Source organism: Chiloscyllium plagiosum, chromosome 5, assembly GCF_004010195.1.
Source record: "Chiloscyllium plagiosum isolate BGI_BamShark_2017 chromosome 5, ASM401019v2, whole genome shotgun sequence".
In the NCBI taxonomy this organism is placed as follows: domain Eukaryota; kingdom Metazoa; phylum Chordata; class Chondrichthyes; order Orectolobiformes; family Hemiscylliidae; genus Chiloscyllium; species Chiloscyllium plagiosum.
The window spans coordinates 1802647-1824308 of NC_057714.1; the positions used below are offsets into that span (position 1 = coordinate 1802647).

The following is a 21662-nucleotide window of genomic DNA, read 5'->3' on the forward strand; positions in this document are numbered from 1 at the left end:
TTAAAAGATTAGCAAATCTTTAGCCGGAGTGAAAACTATTCCCACCCGAAAATTTTATCATTTTTCACAATTTGTGTTCAAATTTTGAATGATTATGCTGGCTCAAAAAATATGAGGGCCATCTTGCAGTGCAGTCATTGTGTCCCTATCCCTGGACCACAAAGCTTGGGTTCAAATCCCACCTGCTCCAGAGGTGTGTAATAACATTGCTGAACAGGTGTATTGGGAAAATGGGTTAGAATTTAAAAAACATAGGATGCTGGGGCAGGGGAGGTACAGAGTGGAATACCCGAGAACTGTATGAGAGAAACAAAAATTTTATTCTGAATACTCACAAGGCAAACAATGAGAGTCATTTAGTCAATTTCAGCTTCCATTTCTAGATCATACCAGAGGCCTTTCACCTATTAAGAGCATTCTTAAATACAAACCAATCTAAAATTTGCCTTTTACTCACTTCAAGCCTACTCCTCTCTTTATTTTCAGTCAAAATTGAATTCTAGGTTTACTTTCTTTTGAAGAATTTATACATCTCAAATTCGCCTGTTACTTTGTTTCAAGATTGAAAGCATGGATTTCTCTAGAATTTACAGTGAAATATATCATTCTCCTGGTTTCTAAAATGTAATCCTTTGTGGTACAGAAATAAATAAATGAAACTCTACTGCAGACATTAAGCAAAGTATTGAACTGAACAATTTAAATACAACTTATGATTTAAATTCAATATTCTTAAATTCAAAATTTCATTTTTTGTTTTTTACTTCAATTAGACATAATTAGCACATCATCAATACTATCTCAACATAATTCACAACATCTCTAAAAGAACAGCTAGGTTGTCCTTTTATTTCTATTGGCCCTTACAGTTTACACTCTTCAACAGTCACTATTCTGTTCACATATGTTTTAGAAAACACAATGCATTTTTCAAGACGCCTCTTCAGGTTCAATCGAAACAGTATCCCCAGGTTGGGATCATCTACAAATCTCATGAATTTGGCATTAACAACCTGTGTTCAGATGCTCAATGCAATCAGACACAGCAGGAATTCATCTACCAACTCCTAATACAACAGGAAAATATGAAAAAATAAATGAGGTGTGAATCACCATTCGGCCTGTTAAGTAGGTTCTACCATTCAATAAGATTAAGGCTGATGCAACTGTAGCTTTAACTTCTCATTCCACCTAGCCCAGACACAACCGTTAATTCCTACATTTGTCACGAATGTTTAAGTCTACCTCAATCCACTGGGGAGCACGCCCATCTGAACTTCACTTCCCAAACAAGCACACATTTGCTGCTGGACAAGAAACAATTTCTTATTCATTCTCAATTTTAGCTTTCTAATGTTTCACATCTATGAATTGGCCTAAATATTAAACAGTTCCCTGTCTTGAATTCTACCAAAGTTTGGATTAGATGGTAAATCTTTTCTGCTCTTCAGGAGGGTGTTAAAATCCCATAACTTTGTTTTGAAGGCCAGTTATTCCAGAGACAAAAACAGAAGAGTTGCTGGAAGAGCTCTGCGGATCTGCCAGCACCTGTGAAGAGGAATCAAAGTTGACGCTTTAGGTCTGGTGACCCTTCCTCAGAAGGAGGACTTGATGTGTCAATTCTGATTTCTCTTCACAGATGCTGCCAGACTGGCAGAGCTTTTACAGCAACTTCTGTTTCAGTTTCTGATTTACAGCATCCGCAGTTCTTTCAGTTTTTATTCAGTTATTCCAGAGTCCCAGTAGTGGCATCAGAAAAATACATTGATCCAGATTTTTCAGTATGGATAGTTAGAGGTTGGACTAACCCTGACATGCTCATTGGGAGTCCCAACGCAATGACTGCAAGTAATAATCTGGCAAGTTTAAACTTTCAATGAGCAATTATCCAGCAGCTGGAACACCCCAAAAGTGTCTGGTTATGAAGTCAGAATTCAGATTTATTTAGCTGTATAATTGCCTAGGTCATGTTAGACAGTTTAAAACTGTCTCTAACTTCTGGGGACCTGGACAATTGACACCCCAATCCAGATCTAACCTCATAAGCAGATTCCTCGGGTGACTGACTGTGTGGTGTTTGCACATTCTCCCTGTGCCTGCGCGGGCTCCCTCCAAATACTCTGGCTTCCTCCCACAGTCCAAAGTTGTGGGGGTTAGGTGAATTGGCATGCTAAATTACTGCTAGCGTCCAGGCAGGCTAGGTGGATTAGCCATAGAAATGCAGGGTTACAAGGATGTGTTGGGTCCGGGTGGGATGCTCTTCAGAGGGCCAATGTAGATTCGATGAACCGAATAGCTTGCTTTCACATTGTAGGAATCCTATAATTCTCATGAGCATAACTGCAAGTGTTTCTTTTAAACACAAGTATGCCATATGTAGGGCTCTTAAACAATCTTCTCAAGGATGTCACCTTCTCAAAACAGAGTCAAGGAAATTGTGAAAATAAAGGCTCCTCTTCTGGATGTGAGAGTTACAATCATGGAACCAAATACAAATACCACTGGTAATAGATGCTACCTATGAATGTAAAACTGAACTGAACTGTAATCATGCATTCCACATTTTATGAAATAGATATCAGGTTCATTGATTTATAACCAAAGAAATTTCCAGCAATGATGTCTTCATTAACACTTCATTATCTTGGTCTTAGTGAACATCATATATTTGATTCAGATAGTTGTTGTTAATTTGGCTGTATGACAAAAAGTGAGCATGAACGTATTTACAGAAATTTTAATCTAGTATAGTGAAAAGACAGGTGACTGCAATATTTTAAACAATCTTGTAAAAATGATTATGGATTTGTTTTGCTAATTACTGTAATGGCAACATTGAGAAACAAAATTTAAGAAACAGATTTGTTATACTATGCAGTGGGCAGAATATTTTCTTTTAAAATGTCAGTTTACTTACTACATGTAAAGTGACAGGGAGACTAAAAAATGACAGGAATCAACCTATGGTGGTAAGGAGGTAGTAAAGCAACGATGGGGAATAAGTATGCAATGAAGAGACATTGAGTAGATTGCACACAATAATAATAATACAGAGAAAGTATATTCCTATCAGGGTGAAAGGGAAGGCTGGTAGGTATAGGGAATGCTGGATGACTAAAGAAATTGAGGGTTTGGTTAAGAAAAAGGAGGAAGCATATGTCAGGTATAGACAGGACAGATCGAGTGAATCCTTAGAAGAGTATAAAGAAAGTAGGAGTATACTTAAGAGAGAAATCAGGGGGAAAAAAACGGGGACATGAGATAGCTTTTGCAAATAGAATTAAGGAGAATCTAAAGGGTTTTTACAAATATATTCAGAACAAAAGGGTAACTAGGGAGAGAATAGGGCCCCTCAAAGATCAGCAAGGTGGCCTTTGTGTGGAGCGACAGAAAATGGAGGAGATACTAAATGAATATTTTGCATCAGTATTTACTGTGGAAAAGGATATGGAAGATATAGACTGTAGGGAAATAGATGGTGACATCTTGCAAAATGTCCAGATTACAGAGGAGGAAGTGCTGGATGCCTTGAAATGGTTAAAAGTGGATAAATCCCCAGGACCTGATCAGGTGTACCCGAGAATTCTGTGGGAAGCTAGACAAGTGATTGCTGGGCCTCTTGCTGAGATATTTGTATCATCGATAGTCACAGGTGAGGTGCTGGAAGACTGGAGGTTGGCAAACGTGGTGCCACTGTTTAAGAAGGGCGGTAAAGACAAGCCAGGGAAATATAGACCAGTGAGAGAGAAAAGCAGCAATAATAGGCAAAAGAAACAGTACAATAGACACAAAAAATGATTTTGGGATAATGTAGGGGGACGAGCTGAGAATAGTTCACAGATCGGTGCAACATTGAGGGCCAAAGGGCATAGGAGACCCACCAATAATTTAAATAATTACTCTGTTCACCAAGAGGAAAAGATTCCATTTAAGTACAATTCTACGAAATCTAGCATTCAAAAATATTTAGTACAGGAAAGTTAAATTTTAAACATATTTTAGATGTTCTTCATCTCATTGTCACCTGAGGACAGGATAGTTGAGATACATCCTCTTCTAGGATGTTCAATGCAACTCCCATAGCTGGTCAACACTCATGCAACTTATAAATGGTAGAGATCAACAATGCCAGTTTTCCCAGCTTGTAAGAAACAAATACAGACCAACAAAGCATTCTGAAGGAAACACCTCCTGATGAAACACAGGTCTAGAAATGTAATTATATTGATCAACCTGCTTGGATATGCTATGATACACTTCCGGACTGGATAGAACTTGAACCCAGATCTTCTGGCTGGAGATCGATCACTTCCACTACGCCACATGAGCCCCTTGGTCCAGAAAAGTAATCCTCTTCTGCTCAATTCGTATAACAGCCAAACAATTGCAGTAAGATATCTAGAACAGGTACTTTCTCAGCTGGAAACAATAAAGGTCAACCTAGCTCTTTTTTTTAAAACACCTTTAATGGTACAAGCAGATGCCTTAGCCTCGGATTTCTTCAGGTACAAGAAAACTTTAAAAATAAGCTCATGTAAACTGAAGACATTTTGAGCGGCTGGTAAAAACAATTTTTAAAACTTAGATGTTTTCAAAAAATAGTTTAGTTGAAAGCAGAATGCTAGAAGATGTAATCTACGGTCCATTAAAACAGCCTACATGTATTTAAGCAATTCATCCAGTATACTTAAAAAAAGCACTTACCGGTAATTTTTTTCCATTTAACATGACTTTAACTCCTCTACATGACCCAGCGACATCATAAGCTCTGCGTGTCATGAGTGCCACTATATCTTTATCCAGTTTTTCCATCTTGAATTTTGAGAGATCAGGTTGGAATGTAATACATGTATAATCATCACCATCAAAGTATTTAATCTTTGCGTCAGATGATTTGTTCATATTATTTGTCCATGTCTGTTTAAAGGAAACAAAAATGTTTAAATACATTAAACTCCATTTTTTCATGACTTAGGATATAAATTTAACAAATATTGTTGTTTCTATATCACAGACGTTATCCTTTTCTAAAATGTTTATAAAGTCAGTTGCATGGTTTTGTTTATAGGTAGGAATGGTCGATGACCTCTCATCTATATATAAAGGCATAATCGTAAAAGGAACACAGCTTTAATGCAAATAAAGAAGTCAATCTTAAATTAATACAAGGTGACAGCCTTCTATAGTATTGGTCCTGAGTGATACTGAAACATTTGTAAAGGATAAGTGGGAAAAAAAAAGCAACAAAATTCTAAAATCAAAAAAGTGCTGTTAAAAAAAAACATTTTTAATGAATATTGTACTAATTGTTAATTAATATTTATTTATTGATTTTTAACTTGTATTTTTATAACTCTCTTTAAATCCTTCCTAGCTAATCTGTAACTCTCCATTGCCTCATCTGAACTATCTCATCTCAACTTCACATAAGCCTCCCTCTCCCGCTTAACAAGAGATACAATTTCTTTAGTAAACCATGGTTTCCTTACATTATCACTTCCTCCCTGCCTGACAGGGACATCCTATCGAGGACACGCAATATCTGTTCCTTAAACCAGCTCCATGAATCTTTAGTCTTTGGAAGTGCTAATTCCAAGTATCACTTCATTACAGCAAACCTGATCACACAATAAGCTACAATCTTCCCCATCAAAACACCTCATATGTTAACAGCCACATGAGCACAGAACAGGAGTTTCTTGCAAAGTGTAAGAGATATAAAGCTGCAGGGATCTGCGGTATAATCTTGCCACAGATGTGATTTTTGCAGATTTTGAAAAAAAGAAACATGTATTTTGTAAGAGAATAGAATGAATAAACTAAACCCCAAAAAGTAGTGTCAACACTTCTGCAGCAGTAGAAGTGCACCTCAGAAACCTCTAATTTAACTTAAGGGGAGCAGGGTACTGGTTGTTTTTAGTAGTTTATTGTAGCATCAATAAATTTATAAAGAATTGTGAGCTTTGATCATTTTTGCTATTTGGACAAGTTTAAATCAAACATTAGAGTTAGAATTGAAGTAAGATACAAGTTCGCCAACCTACATTTCAAAGCCTTTATAACATTTTCAAAGCATAGATCAGGTGTGAAATGGAATACTCCCCACCTTCAATAACATTAAAAAGTTCAACACATTCTGGATGAAGCAGCCCTCATTGACTCATACCACATCAAATATTCATTACCTTCTCCATCAGTGCATTATAGCTACAGCATGGAGTCACTTGCCAAGGTTTAACAGCCAAAGGGCAGCAGAAATCTGGAACTTTCTGTTTGTAAGGTTGGTAGAAGCAGAAAACATCAGAACACTTAAGCATTTTGATCAGATTCTGGACATCACCCTAAATAATTCCATGGGAGTATCTTCAAAACACCAACCACAGCAGTTCAAGGTGGCAGTTGAACACCATTCTCTCAAGATCAACATGGAACAGGGAATAAATGCGGACCCTGCCAGCAACTGTCTCTCTCCATATCATAAATGGATAAAATGTTTGCATTCTATGGAGGTATGGCATAATTGAGATGACACCTAGACCTAAAAGTTGTCATTCTTGAATTGAAGGACAGCTAATGATACTTACTCAGGGTTATCAATTTCTACCCTAGACTGTCATGTGATCAAACAAGCTAGATTCTGACCTGCACAGCTTCGGGCATTTGGGGACCAAAATCCCATGAGATAGCATTATCTAGAGTACTGGATTTGCCTTCTTTGCCATGAATCTACCTCATCATTAAGGAGTTCAGATTCAATGCATGGACAAGATGAAGCCATTTTGAATGATTGGTAGCAAATTCCTCACAGAGGGAGAGGTGTACAAGTACAGAAACAGACACTTTGGTTCAACTAGTCCATGCTAACCAGATATCCTGTATTACTTTGGTCCCATTTGCCAGATTTTTGGCCCTTACCCATCTAAACCCTTTCCCTTCATGTACCCATTCGGATGCCTTTTAAATGCTGTAATCGTACCAGCCTCCTCCATTTCCTCTGGCAGCTCATTCCATAGACACACCACCCTCTGCGCGAAAACGTTGCCCTTTAGGTCCCTTTTAAATCTTTCCCCTCTTACCTCAGACCTATGCTCTCTAGCTTTGGACTCCCCTATCCGTTGGCTATTCACCCTATCCATGCCCCTCATGATCTTAGAAACTTCTAAGGTCACCTCATAGCCTCTGACACTACAGGGGAAGTAGCCCCTATTCAGCATCTCCTTACAGCTCAAACCCTCCAACCCTGGCAACATCCTTATCAATCTTTTCTGAACCCTTTCAAGTTTCACAACATCCTTCCTGTAGAAGGGAGACCAGAATTGCATGCATCATTTCAATAGTGCCTAATCAATATCCTGTACAGCCACAACATGACCTCCCAACTCCTATACTCAATGCACTGAACAATAAAGGCAAGTATGCCAAATTTCTTCACTATCCTGTTTACCTGGGACTCCAGGTTCAAGAAACTATGAACCTGCACTATCATGAATGTAAATGCCACTGTGCTACAAGGAGACCTGCTAAGTTTTTTTTAAATGGTAGCATTTTCTTTGCTCCACTATCTTGCAATGCCAGCAATTTGAAAGTTAAGGTGACAAATCCTGGCACATTTAGTACTTAAAAAGGAAATACATACAGAAATAAATGTCAGCTATGAAAAAAAAATCAGATTCAAAAGTATAGAAAGCCAAAATAGTTAAAATAAATAGACATTTTACAAGAACATTATGGTAAGAGAAGAGTTGGGATTGAGTTAGCAACTGCTAACAAGGGCAAGATAGCAGTGGAGACTGGAAAGCATTATACTTTGGATCAATTTTGGCAGGGGAATGGATTTGCAGATTAGAGAGGCTTATGATGTCCAAAAATAGATCAAAAACAGGAGAAATTAACATTGCTCGACTCTTCTTGGGGTTCGTATATCCTGAAGGACACTGGAGTTCAAATATTTAACAGGGCTGTTTTCCCTGGAGCGTCAGAGGCTGAGGGGTGACCTTATAGAGGTTTATAAAATCATGGGGGGGGCATGAATAGGACGAATACACAAAGTCTCTTCCCTTAGGTGGGGGAGTCCAGAACAAGAGGGCAGACGTTTAGGGTGAGAGGGGAAAGATATAAAAAAAACCCAAGGGGCAACTTTTTCACAGAGAGGGTGGTACACGTATGGAATGAGCTGCCAGAGGAAGTGGTGGAGGCTAGTCCAATTGCAACATTTAAGAGGCATCTGGATGGGTATATGAATAGGAAGGGGTTGGAGGGATACGGGCCAGGCGCTGGCAGGTAGGACTAGGTTGGGATATCTGGTCAGCATGGACAAGTTGGACCAAACAGTCTGTTTCTGTGCTGTATATCTCTATCTCTAGGATTCCATTGTTTCGGACTGCTACACTTTTCTACATCATGAACTGAGAAATGTATTTAATGAGAAATTTTCTAATATCAATCCTGAATTTACCTATTATTAACTCAACTCCATGTTGTCTTGTCCCATCTCATAGTACTCATTTTAAACTGATGGTGGACACCACTAATTGACTACATTCCCTGAAATTAAACAGATTTTGTCGAATGAGGTTGCCTGTATTTTGCAGAAATGTTTAGCTCAGGATAAAGGATAAAGGGCTTAACCAGGACTGATTTTAGAATTGTTCCTTGCCTATAATTAATTCATTTAGTTAATCTGATGAAGATGTAATATTTCACAAACTGCAACTTAGAAGATATCTAGTCTATCAAATTCATTTATGTATATCTTTCCCTGGTCTATTTCTAATAACTGAATCTAGGGCAAGTGTCCAATAAAAAATGTGGGCAAGCAAGAGAAAAAAGCCTCAACACAATGGGCTGTTCAAGAATGCTCCCATTTGTACTTCAATTGCTAAATTAGGAATAACTCTTAATTCCTAATTAAGAGGGCAGCATGGTGGCTCAGTGGTCAGTACTGGTGCCTCACAGCGCCCGGAATCTGGGTTCAATTCTGGCCTCAGACGATTGTGTGAGCTTGCACATTCTCCCTGTGTCTGCATGGGTTTCCTCCAGGCGCTCCGGTTTCATTCCACAATCCAAAAATGTGCAGGTTAGGTAAGCTGGCCATGCTAAATTGCCCATAGTGTTCAGGGATGTGTAGGTTAAGTGCATTAGTCAGGGGTAATAATGTAAAGTGACGGGGTAGGGGAATGGGTCTGGGTTGATTACTCTTCAGTAGGTTGGTGTGTACTTGTTGGATCGAAGGGCCTGTTCCACACTGTGGCAATTCTATGACTCCATTCCACCTCGACATATCGAATATGACCAATACACATTTGACATACCTGCTTAAAACTGTTTTTGTATTCCTTGCAGGCTGTTTCAACAGTAAACTTGGTGCTAAATATGTTGCAGAGTTTAGCACCATAGCCGTTTCTGCCACCTGTAAAATACAAATTATAACAGTTTTCCATCAGCAGAACTATGGGCACCAACTTCTCAATAACTGAAAAATATTTGTTATAGAACACAATGGCACACACAGTTCTTACCCGTGACTTTCTTTTCATCATCGTCGTAATTACTGGATGTTAACAACTGGCCAAAAATCAAAGCAGGTACAAACACTTTTTCTACTTTGTGCTCCACTACTGGAATGCCTTTCCCATTATTCCAAATACTAATAATGTTGGAATCCCTTAAAAAAAACAGATGTATAAAAGTGTTGTCCTCTTTCCAGGGCAAGAACTAGTAATTCCAAGGTGAAAACAATTAATTAACTTATTTACAAACATGAACAAAGAATATTGCATTTTTTCTTATTTTAGGCAGTAAGTCTTGCCTTCAAGATCTTTTACACAGAAACAATACAGGATCCAAATTTTGAAACAGGGATTTAATCTTATGGCTACACATGAAACCATATTTAACTTTGTTAAATGTTACAGAACTTTACTATCAGGTACATTATTCTCTCCTAATATTCAAAAGAAATTGAAACACTCAAACATAAACAAATCAATACCCATAAAATCTTGCAATATATATGGAATTCACTGAGCCCACTAGACCCGTGCCAGACCTTGGGAAGTCTCTTTCCCTTGAGATTTTGTTTTTACCCAAAATGAAACAGGAAATTTAGGAAATACTCAGCAAAACGGACATCATCTATTGAGAAGAGAAACAGCTACGTTTCAAGCTGATTACCTTACCCGAGAACTGGGAAAATATGCATTAGTAATAGGCTTGAAATAAGTACAATTAAGTTTTGGCCGGTTTCTTTCATACAAGGTATTGTGGAGCATTTAAGCAGAAGGAAGACAATTCAGTTGAATGGGTGGGTGGGACTCTCTTTACCAATTTTGGACAGTGAACTACAACAAGGAAAAAGGATGAAGATCAGAAGTCCAAAGCTTAACTAGGTAGTTCAAAGATTGTGTGAAAAGGTGAACACCCTGATGAAGGCGTAATACTTAGTTTTAAAGAAAAACAAAAGGAATTACTGAGTTCAGACAGTAATAAGCAGGGAAAGAATTTCTTTTGAGCCGACAATGCTCACCTATTGGTGAGAAAAAGCACATAATTATCATAAATCAGAAATGTTCTTCTTGAAAAATGGTTACTGCTGCTGTCTCTCAGCGCCAGGAACGCGGGTTCAATTCCATCCTCAGGCGACTATCTGCAGAGTTTGCACATTCTCCCAGTGTCTGTGTGGGTTTCTGCCGGGTGCTCTGGTTTCTTCCCACAATCTAAATTTGTGCAGGTTAGGTGAATCGACCATGTTAAATTATCCATAGTGTTCAGGGAGTATAGGTTAGGTGCATTAGTCATGGGTATATGTAGAGTAATAGGGTAGGGGAATGGATCCTGGTGTGTTACTCTTCAGATGGTCAGGGTGGACTTGTTGGGCCTAATGGCCTGTTTCCACACTGCAGGAATTTCAAGAAAAAAATTCTACAAGAAACAAGTGTGTCTGGCCAAATCAAGTGTACGATTTTCTAACCAAGGCATGGAAAAGCTATATAACCAACTCCAACTGATAAAAGGAGATTTACCACAGTGAATGACAGCAAGTGAGGCCGCAGCAGTAAAATTAACTCATTTGGTGAAAAACTAGTAGAGAAAAGGAGAAACTTCTTCAGCCAGAGTGTGGTGAATCTATGGAACTCATTGCCACAGAAGGCTGTGGAGGCTAGGTCATTGAGCATATTTAAGACTGAGATAGATAGGTTCTTGAGCATCAAGGGGATCAAGGGTTATGGGAAGAAAGCAGGAGAATGGGGTTGAGAAACTTATCAGCCATGATTGAATGGCAGAGCAGACTCGATGAGCTGAATGGCCTAATTTCTGCTCCTACGTCTTATGGTCTTATCTCTGATTTTCCCTATTATTCTTTTCTCACCCTTCTCTTTGCTGAAAAGCTATTCATTTCTAAGTTCCCCAGTTCTGCTGCAAAGCATCACCCTGAATGATGATCTTGGTTCTATCGCCACTGGCGTGCTGTCTGAACTGTTCAGAATTTCCAACATTTTCCAAGTTTATTTTTCCAGCATCGCAAATATTTTCCCCAACTTTTGTTTTTCTCTCTTTTCAAATCTATTAAATTCCTTTTTAAAGTTACTACTTCTAAAAAAAAACTAGCTTTTTAAGAATATATATTCCAAATCAGAGAACACATTGCAATATATTAAAGAATTCTCATCAGGTTTCCATGCCAATTACATTAAATCTGTGCTCTTGGGTATTGACAAATCCCAGTGGAAACAGCTTCTTCCATTTACTCGATCAAAAACTTCCTAAATATTTTGATTAAAACTCCCCTTAAAAACTTTCTACCTAAAGAAAATAATTTTCATTCACTACACCTTCTACACAGAGCACACATTTTTTTTGATTTTAATTCTTAAATGTCAAGAAGTTGTAAAAATCAAAATCTTCAAACTTTCCTATAAATATATGCCATGTGATCTTTACTTATCATTTTGAGTGGTTGACTCCCCACTCTAATCTGGGTGCCCTAGAGCTCAGCTTCTGAGTGAGCGCACCTCATAGGCACATCACCTGCATACTCCATAATGAAGGATGATTACAGGTGTTGTAGGCTGAAGTGTTTTCTGTCCATTTTGTGAATAACCTGCACAATAAGGTGCGGTGCAAGTATTCCAATAACGGAAATAAAGAACAGAGTCAGTGCAAATGACACAGCCTTGTATGGTCCTTGGGGAGGATTGCAACAAGCATATCAGAGGAAAGTAGTTTGAGGATGGTGACAAATTTCTGAGGGCAGCCGAAGTTGAGGAAGATACTCCAGAAGACTTTGAAACTGACAGAGTCAAAGGCTTTAGTGTGGTTCAAAAAGGCCAAATACAGCACTGGTGCAGTGCTTTGCACTCTTCTCTGATGGACATAAGGAAATGGGTTTTTCATTCAAAGTATAGAAATACATGTGCACAAACACGTGAACACACACTCAAACAAAACTAGGCCTTTCTCAGTAAGATAAAGTATCCATGACTCAAACTATGCTTATTCAAATCAATCAAGGTCAATTATTAAATCTCTGGCTAGTGCATCTTCCATTGTATTCACTATTTTCAAGAATATATCTTGAACTCATTAGACTGTTGTTAAAACATACAAGAATACCTATCACATCTCTTAATTCCAATACAAACATAATTGAAACTGTACAAAATAATCAACAAATTTATGGTATGTGCAATAGTCAAATACTTACGCATCAATCGAAATTTTGATGCATGTCATATTCTTGTCTCTCTGCTTGTTATCAGCTGCATTAACTAAAGACAAAATAAGTCCATGTATACAGATTCGAAAAGGTAGTGTATAAAACAATAACTAGCACTTAAAAGAGCAAAATGTTTATGGTTAGACTTTTAACTCATTAAAAATCTAGAATGGTTTGTTATTTCCATCTAATGACAATGAAGGCAATCAGACCATTACACTACATTTTCCTGCAACTATCTAACAAATTTGATGAACTCCAGCAAAATGAAAATCCTCAGGTGGAAATTCACTATATCAATGATAATATGTGAGCTCCAAACCAATTAAAGGCTGCAATAATTTAGCTAGACTACTGGAGCAAAAACTCCAGAAATCAGGTTATAAGAGGAGGAAAGATCAGGATCCAGTGTTTGACTTTGCTCGTTGCAATTATCAGGTGAAGGGAGAACAGGGGGAGATGATGAGAGAACAGAGGGAGAAGAAAGAACAGAAACAAATAAAACATACACACACACACACACAAAAGGTCGATACTTACCAAGAATCTCATCAAATATTTTGTACAAGCCAGGAACATAGGTGATATCCCTCAAGTTCATGCCCACATCTTCATCATATACCCACATTGGCTGAAAAGAAATGCAACTACATTAATTCAGCCAATCATTCACTATTTTTTTAAAAAAAGCTTTAAATTTAGATACTTGCATAAAGCTTCTGAGTCTGTTCCTGTCCCCCAAATTTAAACATTTGAAGTAAATGGAATTTTCGCCAAGTTGGGTTGGCTAAGGGACATTTACAGTGAGCAGTAGATGATTTGAGGATTCCCAACTCTGTTCAGTTTCCATCAATTTTTGCTGGCACGGGTTAGGGTGCAGGCAGCAAGCATTCATGACTCTTGCCAGCTCCACTGGAAGGATGGGAAGTTCAAACTCCAAGCAATTATTGTGGAGTCAGGCCTGTTCTGTAATAGGACATTCAAGTCTCTTAAGGGAGTCTTAAACCATGAGGGAACCATAGTCCTAAGTCAACAATCAGAACCAATATCAGCTATTTTATATTCTAACAGAATGGCCATCTCACCTCAGCAATCTGTTAATCAATTAAAGTCTTTCATGATATCAATTTTAGAAACTTTCATCGACTTCAGACTTCAACATTGTGTAAATAAAAATACAAAAAACATCAAACAGATGTCAAAGTTTCTTCTTTGCAGCTGTATAAACACAGTTTGACTCTGTCTTTGGTGCAGGTGCCAAGTAACTTACGAATGTTTGGCTGAGTCCCACAAACAAAAAAAAGCAAACGTTAAGTTTCAGAAAGCAAAGAGTAGTTAAAATTTGAGGACCTGACATTCATCATTATACCAGGGCCAATATCCCAGAAAATGGAGGTGGCATTTTTATCATGCCATCTGCATGCCTCTGTTGCCACCTTGCACCCACTCCCATAGGCAAGTGGCTGGACTCTATCTTGCTCCTGTCAGTCCAGATAAAATTATGGCAGGTGGCAGCCTTTTAAAAGGGGGAAAGATCTACCAACTTATGAAGTCTACCAAGTTAACAGCCTTCGCTCCGTCACAAAAATCCATACCAAGACATTTCAAACTGCAGATCTTTCATTAGTTCTGATGGAAGGTCACTGACCTGAAACATTTTGGGCAGAGATGCTGCCTGACTGGAATTTTTCAGTTTATTTCAGCTTGGCTTTTGTTATGGACAAAACAGATGTAACTCTCTTAACTTATGTTTTGAGATAAATTCAATTGCTTTAATTTTTCAACTGTGAGCTTTTACAATGTCCGAGACACCAAACATATTTTCCACCAGATAAAATATACTCTCATCAATACTAATGTGGAAAATCTTTCACTTTTATTATGATTACTTTCTGTAAATTGAATCTGAATAAGCAGAAAATTCTGTTTGTGGAATGCGGAATTATATTTAATTTTCCTTGAAGGACGGAAAATAGAAAATTAAACCTACAAAGAAATAAAGCTTTCAATAATATTTGTACCATATGGACTTAGAAACCGTTATCCAATACCTTTACTACAGCTATGGCACTTAGAAGGCTGTGGTGAAACGGTTAAAAATTATGTCCCAATACATGTGTGAATCTAACCGGAATGGAGGTGTTGCTTAGTCCCGTGTGAATCTTATTACACACCTCCCCGTGTGAATCTTCTTATCTGTATGTAACCAGAATGGAATGTGTTTTTTAGCCTTGCTCTGCTGTTCACATGAATGTTTATATCTGGAAAAGAGTATATCAGCTGGAAAAGTCTCCAGTTCGGTGAGTCTGCTCCGGGGTTACGTTTAACCGCCGAGCGTGGGTTGTTTGCAACCGCTCTACGAGAACTGACGGCTCCCAGTTCCGGTAACATGTAGAGTGAGTATAAGCCAGACCCGTTGGTTGTGGCGACGCTGCGGGGAATAAAATGCCCATATTCTAGCAGACTCGCCTCTTGGTCGTTTGTTCTGTGTCAGACTACTCTCCTACGAACCTGACCTTGAGAATTTTTTAAAACAAAGGCACATTTAATAAAATTTAGCTTGGCACTGCCTGCAGTAACTTTACACTCTGAAAGATTTCAGAGTCAGATAATTACAGTTATAATAGTGTACACCTTTTGTTTAAAATTATTCACTCATGGAATATGAATGCACCCATCGAGGCCGATATTTATTACATTAATTGTGCTGAACAAAAGTCACGTTTCTGAACCATGAAGTTCCTATGACGGAATTTTCTTGCCATAAGGACTGTGTGGTGGTCACTCCTACACTTCCTATCATGGACAGAAGCATCAGTGAAAGATGGATGGAGGAAAAAGTTCAAGCATATTTTTGCTTCATGCAGATTCTGTCACCTGCTGTAGGCCCAGGCTGCTACCTGTATTTCTCAGTATTCAGGTGTTATGGAAACTCCTAGGTGATAGATACTGAAGTACATTCTGCGTCCTTGCTATCTTCAGTGTCTCTATAGTGGGCATTTAATATGAATGAATATAAATTTGCAAGCTGACAGCCATTTATTGCATTCTATCAGAAGGCCTCCTTTCTGATGAGCACAATGTGGCCAGGAAAAGGTGTTGCAGGACAGACCTGATACGTTAGCTGAAAAACATAATACTGAGAGTGAAACCATCTTAGACTATTGTTAACAATCTGTCGGTCAACTCTCCCAACTTGGGCAAAACTCCTCAGAAATTACTGTGTTGGACTTGGTCAGTTGGGCCTTGGATGCCTTTATAATACATGGTGCATAGCGGTTTGAAAAAAAATGAGTGGCTTGCTAAGGCATTTCAAAGGCAGCCAAGAATCAACTACATTGTTGTGGGTATGAAGTCACTTACAGGTCAGACTGAGAAAGGACAGCAGATTTTCTAATTTAAAGCTGTTCACAAACTGGTTAGTAAAGGGATACTATCATATTCCAGTAGTTTTGCAATCACAATTATTGAAGCAATTTTTTTTATTCCAGATTAGCTTGTTGCGACATTTTAAATAACCTTGAACAATAAGGAATGAGTCATCCAATTCAATTTGGCAGTTTTCTTGTCAATTTTGACAGTAGAATTTCAAATAAGTGAGAGAAACTTTTATGCCACTATACGGAGGCAAATGTTTGGCAAAGCGCAATAACGGCATGCGAGGTTTTCATACTACACATCCAAGAATACAAGTATGGTTTTGTCATTTCTGACTTTGATTAGGCACAGATAGGAGAAAGTGAGGACTACACATGCTGGAGATCAGAGTCGAGAGTGTGTTGCTAGGAAAGCACAGCAGGTCAGGCAGCATCCAAGGAGCAGGAGTAATCAATATTTCAGGCATAAGCCCTTCATCAGGAAAGAGGCTTGTGGGCCGGGGGCTGAGAGATAAAAGGGAGGAGGAAGGTAGCTGAGAAAGTGATAGGTGGAAGGTGGTGAGGGAGAAGGTGATAGGTCAGAGAGGGGAAGTGATGGAAGATCAGGAAGGTGGTGCTGAGTTGGAGGCTTGGGACTGGGATAATGTGGGGGGAGTGGAATTGAGGAAGCTGTTGAAATCCACATTTATCCTGTGTGGTTGCAGAGTCCCAAGGCAGAATATGACACTTTCTTCCTCCAGACGTCAGGTGGTAACGGTTTGGCGGTAGAGGCAGCCCAGGACCTGCGGTTGGTGGGTGCAAGTGTCCCAGAGATATTCTCTGAGACGATCAACAAGGTAGAGATGTAGAGGAGACCACACTGGGTGCAATGGATGCAGTAGATGACATTGGTAGAGGTACAGGTAAATTTCTGACGGATGTGGAAGGATCCCTTGAGGTTCTTGGTGCAAGAAGGCATCCTGTCTCCCCGATGTAGAGGAGACCACATCGGGTGCAACGGATGCAGTAGATAATGTTGGTAGAGGTACAGGTAAATTTCTGATGGATGTGGAACATTGGTAGAGGTACAGGTAAATTTCTGACGGATGTGGAAGGATCCCTTGAGGTTCTTGGAGGGGAGGGGAGTGGTGTGGGCGGAGGTTTTGCACTTCCTGCAGTGGAAGGGAAAGGTGCCAGGAGTGGGGTGTGGGCTGGTGGGGAGCATGGCACAGAGGGAACAGTCTCTCCGGAACACTGATAGAGGTAGGGAGGGAACTACATCTTTGGTGGTGGGGTCTGTTTGGAGGTGGCGGAAGTGGCGGAGGATGATGTGATGTATGTGGAGGTTGGTGGGGTGGAAGGGAGGACTGGGGGTGGTTTCTGCCCTTGTTGCATTGGGAGGGGTGGGGTTCAAGGGTGGTGGTGCATGAAGTAGAGGAGATGCGCTGGAGGGCAATGGGAATAAGGGATGGCATTTTAACAGGAGGTAGGTTGGGAGGAGGTGTAGTCTACCTTCTGTAAAAAGCAATCCCTTTTTTCTAATTCCTCCGTCGCATCTGTTCCCACGGTGATCAATTTCACCTCAAGTCCCAGATGGTCTCCTCCTTCTCAGATCTTCCCTTTCCATGTCCTCATCTTCTGCCCCACCACCTTCCGCATATATCGTATCTTCCTCCACCACTTCCGCCACAACCAAACAGACCCCACCACCAAAGATATATTTCTCCTCCCCACCCCTATCAGCATTCTGGAGGACGATTCCCTCCGCAACTCTCTAGTCAGAAAGGAGAAAGTGAGGACTGCAGATGCTGGAGATCAGAGTTGAAAAATGTGTTGCTGGAAAAGTGCAGCAGGTCAGGCAGCATCCAAGGAGCAGGAGAATCGATGTTTCGGGCATAAGCCCTTCTTCATTCCTGAAGAAGGGCTTATGCCCGAAACGTCGATTCTCCTGCTCCTTGGATGGTGCCTGACATGCTGCGCTTTTCCAGCAATACATTTTTCAACTCCCTAGTCAGGTCCACGCCTCCCCCCACCCCCACCAGCCCACACCCCACTCCTGGCACCTTTCCCTACCACTGCAGGAAGTGTAACACCTGCACCCACACCACTCCCCTCACCTCCGTCCAAGGCCCCAAGGGATCCTTCCACATCCGTCAGAAATTTACCTGTATCTCCACCAATGTCGTCTACTGCATCCGTTGCATGCCTCTACATCGGGGAGACAGGACGCCTTTATTTGGATCGTTTCAGAGAACATCACTGGGACACCCACACCCACCAACGCGTGGCTGAAAACTTCAACTCCCCCTCCCAATCCATCAAGGACTTGCAGGTCCTGGGCCTCCGCCACCGCCAAACCGTTACCACCCAACGCCTGGAGGAAGAAAGCATCATATTCTGCCTTAAAACCCTGGAACCACACGGGATAGATGTGGATTAACAGCTTCCTTATTTCCCCTCCCTCCACATTATCCCAGTCCCAAGCCTCCAACTCAGCACCGCCCTCTGGACCCATCCATCACTTCTCCCTCTAACCTATCACCTTCTCCCTAAACTTCATCCACCTATCGCTTTCTCAGCTACCTTCCCCCCACCACACCCCCTCCCTTTTATCTCTCAGCGCCCGGCCCACAAACCTTATTCCTGATGAAGGGCTTATGCCCGAAATGTTGATTCTCCTGCTCCTCGGATGCTGCCTGGCCTGCTGTGTTTTCCCAGCATCACACTCTTGACTTATGTACAGATAGGTTATCTTTATACGACTCGATAAAAGTGATTTATAAACTGACATGAGTGATGTAACACATAAAACATACTATTTTTGTCCTTTTTTACAGATATCAATATTCTAAATCAGGAAAACGCTTGATACACGAATGCCATGTTCTAACTATCTGGTAGTGCCATGTCATGCTGTTTAATCTAAGCACCACAAAGTTGTGAAATGAACACAGGATGATCAGTAATCACCAAGATCCCAGGAGATAAACATTTCAAAAGTAAATATAACATTAAAACCTAAACTATTATTATAAACTGACATTTGAGCCTTCACTGAAATAATTAAAACATTCCAATTCAATTAAAGCCAATAATAAATGCATCATGAAAATATGTAAAACTAAAATCTCTCACCTGGGTTACTGGTTCCACAGAACCAATGTACGAGTCAGGACGGAGAAGGATATGTTCCAGCTGTGTTTTCTTCTGATAAACCCTCTCCACGGACATCTTTTTGGAAGCTTCTGACATCTTTTTTGAAGTGTCGCTCTTCGCATTTATTTCTTCTTTATTTGCAAGATTTTTCTGATTGCTGAATAACGTCTGTAAGGGAAAAAGATTGCTGAAATTTGCTATAGAACATCAAGTGCACCATTTGATTGCCATAAGGCACTATCAAACAGATGAAAAGGATATGAATGCTTTGAAATGAATACATATGTGCGAGTCAAACAATTTACCAAAACTACCCAAATCAGACCACCTGATTTCATTTATATAGAAATAATCGTAAATGGAAACAACTTGTGCAACTTCCAAGATACTGTGACATATTAACAATGAATCAAAACAAAAGTCATACAAGTCGAAATCACGTTTGATTGGAAGTTTATCTAAAATGAGGTTTGGGAGAATACACTGCTGAGCTGTCTCTATTGCATCATGGATTGTGATACATCGCTCATAGCTGTGATATTTTAGCTTTCCTTGTAAACTTATTAAAATATAATAAAACATTGAAATTTTACTGAACTGCAGAAGTAAAAGTTTTCATTTCAGAATTTACCTGTGTCTCTGCTCTGTAACCATAATGACCTAATCATTAAAGGAAGATGAATGCTGACCGTCACACTCCAGAACAGAACAAATATAGCTGTGCTAAAGCACCACTATTTCTAAAGACGTCAAAGTTAAAAGTCCATAAAGATTCCACAATTTACCTCATTTTCAGGCCTTGTTTGACAAAGGTCAGACCGAATCTCCGAACTTAACAAGAATTACTATTTATTACAAATAAACAGTCTAGCTCCAAATGAACAGTAATAAATCACCTACACATATCGCTACAAATTAAAATTCCAATCCCTTACAGACTACACCATTTTCTCTATCTCACACACACACATACACAGAAAATATATATGAACAGATGGAAAACAGTTCAGTAGTCTTTAGTCACAAGATTTGTTGAACGGACCTTGCTGATCAGAAGATTTTCTTTTCTGAATGCTTCCATTCGTTTGCAAGCGACAAAGATTGACTGGTTCACTTACAAAAGGCATCTGATTAGAATCAAAAGTCACAGCTTATGACTGAAGGGAAGTTAAACTAGTTTTCGTCTAGTTTATAAACTAGCTTTGATTATAGACAACTGAGACACAGCTCTTGAGTTGGTGAGACCTGATCACTGTTCTGTATATCTTGTTGCCAGCCCCAAGTTGTTCATTTAGCAAGAAACATTCAGTTATTGGAAGGCAAAAGGCATTCATCATCAATAGCTAGTCACTAGTCCAACGACCAATCAACTTTTTGCCAACCAGGGCACCATCTAAAAATGGAAGCATTCTACTTCAGTTCGTCAACACTTACTTGAACTAGTGCTCGTTCAAACAGCTATATATAATTTTGTCACGTTACTTGTTTTATAAGACATGCAGCAATCGTTGCAAAACTGTTTTTTAATAGTTTTCTTACTTCAGTCAACAGTTTTAAAAAGCACAGAAACACAATTTTTACATGTTCCTGGCCTTAAGAAAATGTAGCTGAAAATGTGTTGCTGGAAAAGCGCAACAGGTCTGGCAGCATCCAAGGAGCAGGAGAATCGACGTTTCAGGCATGAGCCCTTCTTCAGGAATGAAGAAAGTGTGCCCATTTCAAAAATGTGCGCTTCCTTACAAAATGTGATGTACAAACAACAAAACACAAGACCTGCATGCATTCATTTTTCTCCTCCTTATACAATCTTACCATTTCTTCGGCCTTCAATTTATTCATACATTTACATTCGAAAACAATGCATCTATGTTACATTATCTTCACCATTAAAATGAATAATCTTTACATTAAACAGTTGTAACTAAAGACTTCATCTGAATAGTCTCACATTATCAATTTTAAACTTTACAATGAAGGCTAATGGATTATGATCAGCGTTAAATTAGCATTTGTTATCATTTCAGATATAGAATTCAGAAGTGTTGAGCAGTTTACAACAATCTCAAACCCTCATTTTCCAATATTAGAGTGCTTCTTACTGATACTGGTTTAGTTTCTTAAAGAACCACCCCACCAGTTTCTCTATCCACAATTCATCTTCCTGTAACAAATCAGCATCTATCTGCAAGCGAGCAGCTTTCTGAAATGCCTTGAAAAAAGCAAGAGCTGCCCACACTAGTTCAGTTAAGGCTACCTTCAGCGTAAACGCTGCTTGGTATTCTTCTGACCATCCCACTTTTGCTCGTTTTTTTTAATAAGTTTGTTAAGGGACATCTTTCATAATTAAATTACAAACACATTCTGGTAAAATCTACCTATTCCTAAAGAACTCATGGTTTCCTATCTAGTTTTAAAAACAGGGAATTCTATTAGAT

The 21662-nt window shown here is 39.3% G+C and overlaps 1 protein-coding gene across 3 annotated transcripts in view; it reads right to left on the reverse strand.

Annotated features, from left to right (window-relative positions):
- LOC122549657 (DNA topoisomerase 2-beta-like) overlaps positions 1–21662 on the reverse strand; it is a 144337-nt gene that overhangs the window by 87006 nt on the left and 35669 nt on the right. For 2 of the 3 annotated variants that reach the window (XM_043689461.1, XM_043689462.1), the window contains exons 2-7: positions 19207–19395; positions 13256–13346; positions 12704–12767; positions 9519–9664; positions 9312–9409; positions 4705–4917 (exon numbers count right to left, since the gene is read on the reverse strand). In XM_043689461.1, coding sequence (XP_043545396.1) covers positions 4705–4917; positions 9312–9409; positions 9519–9664; positions 12704–12767; positions 13256–13346; positions 19207–19395 — 801 coding nt within the window. Of the gene's footprint in view, positions 1–4704; positions 4918–9311; positions 9410–9518; positions 9665–12703; positions 12768–13255; positions 13347–19206; positions 19396–21662 lie in introns of those variants that run through there. The other variant, XM_043689463.1, reaches the window with a different exon arrangement.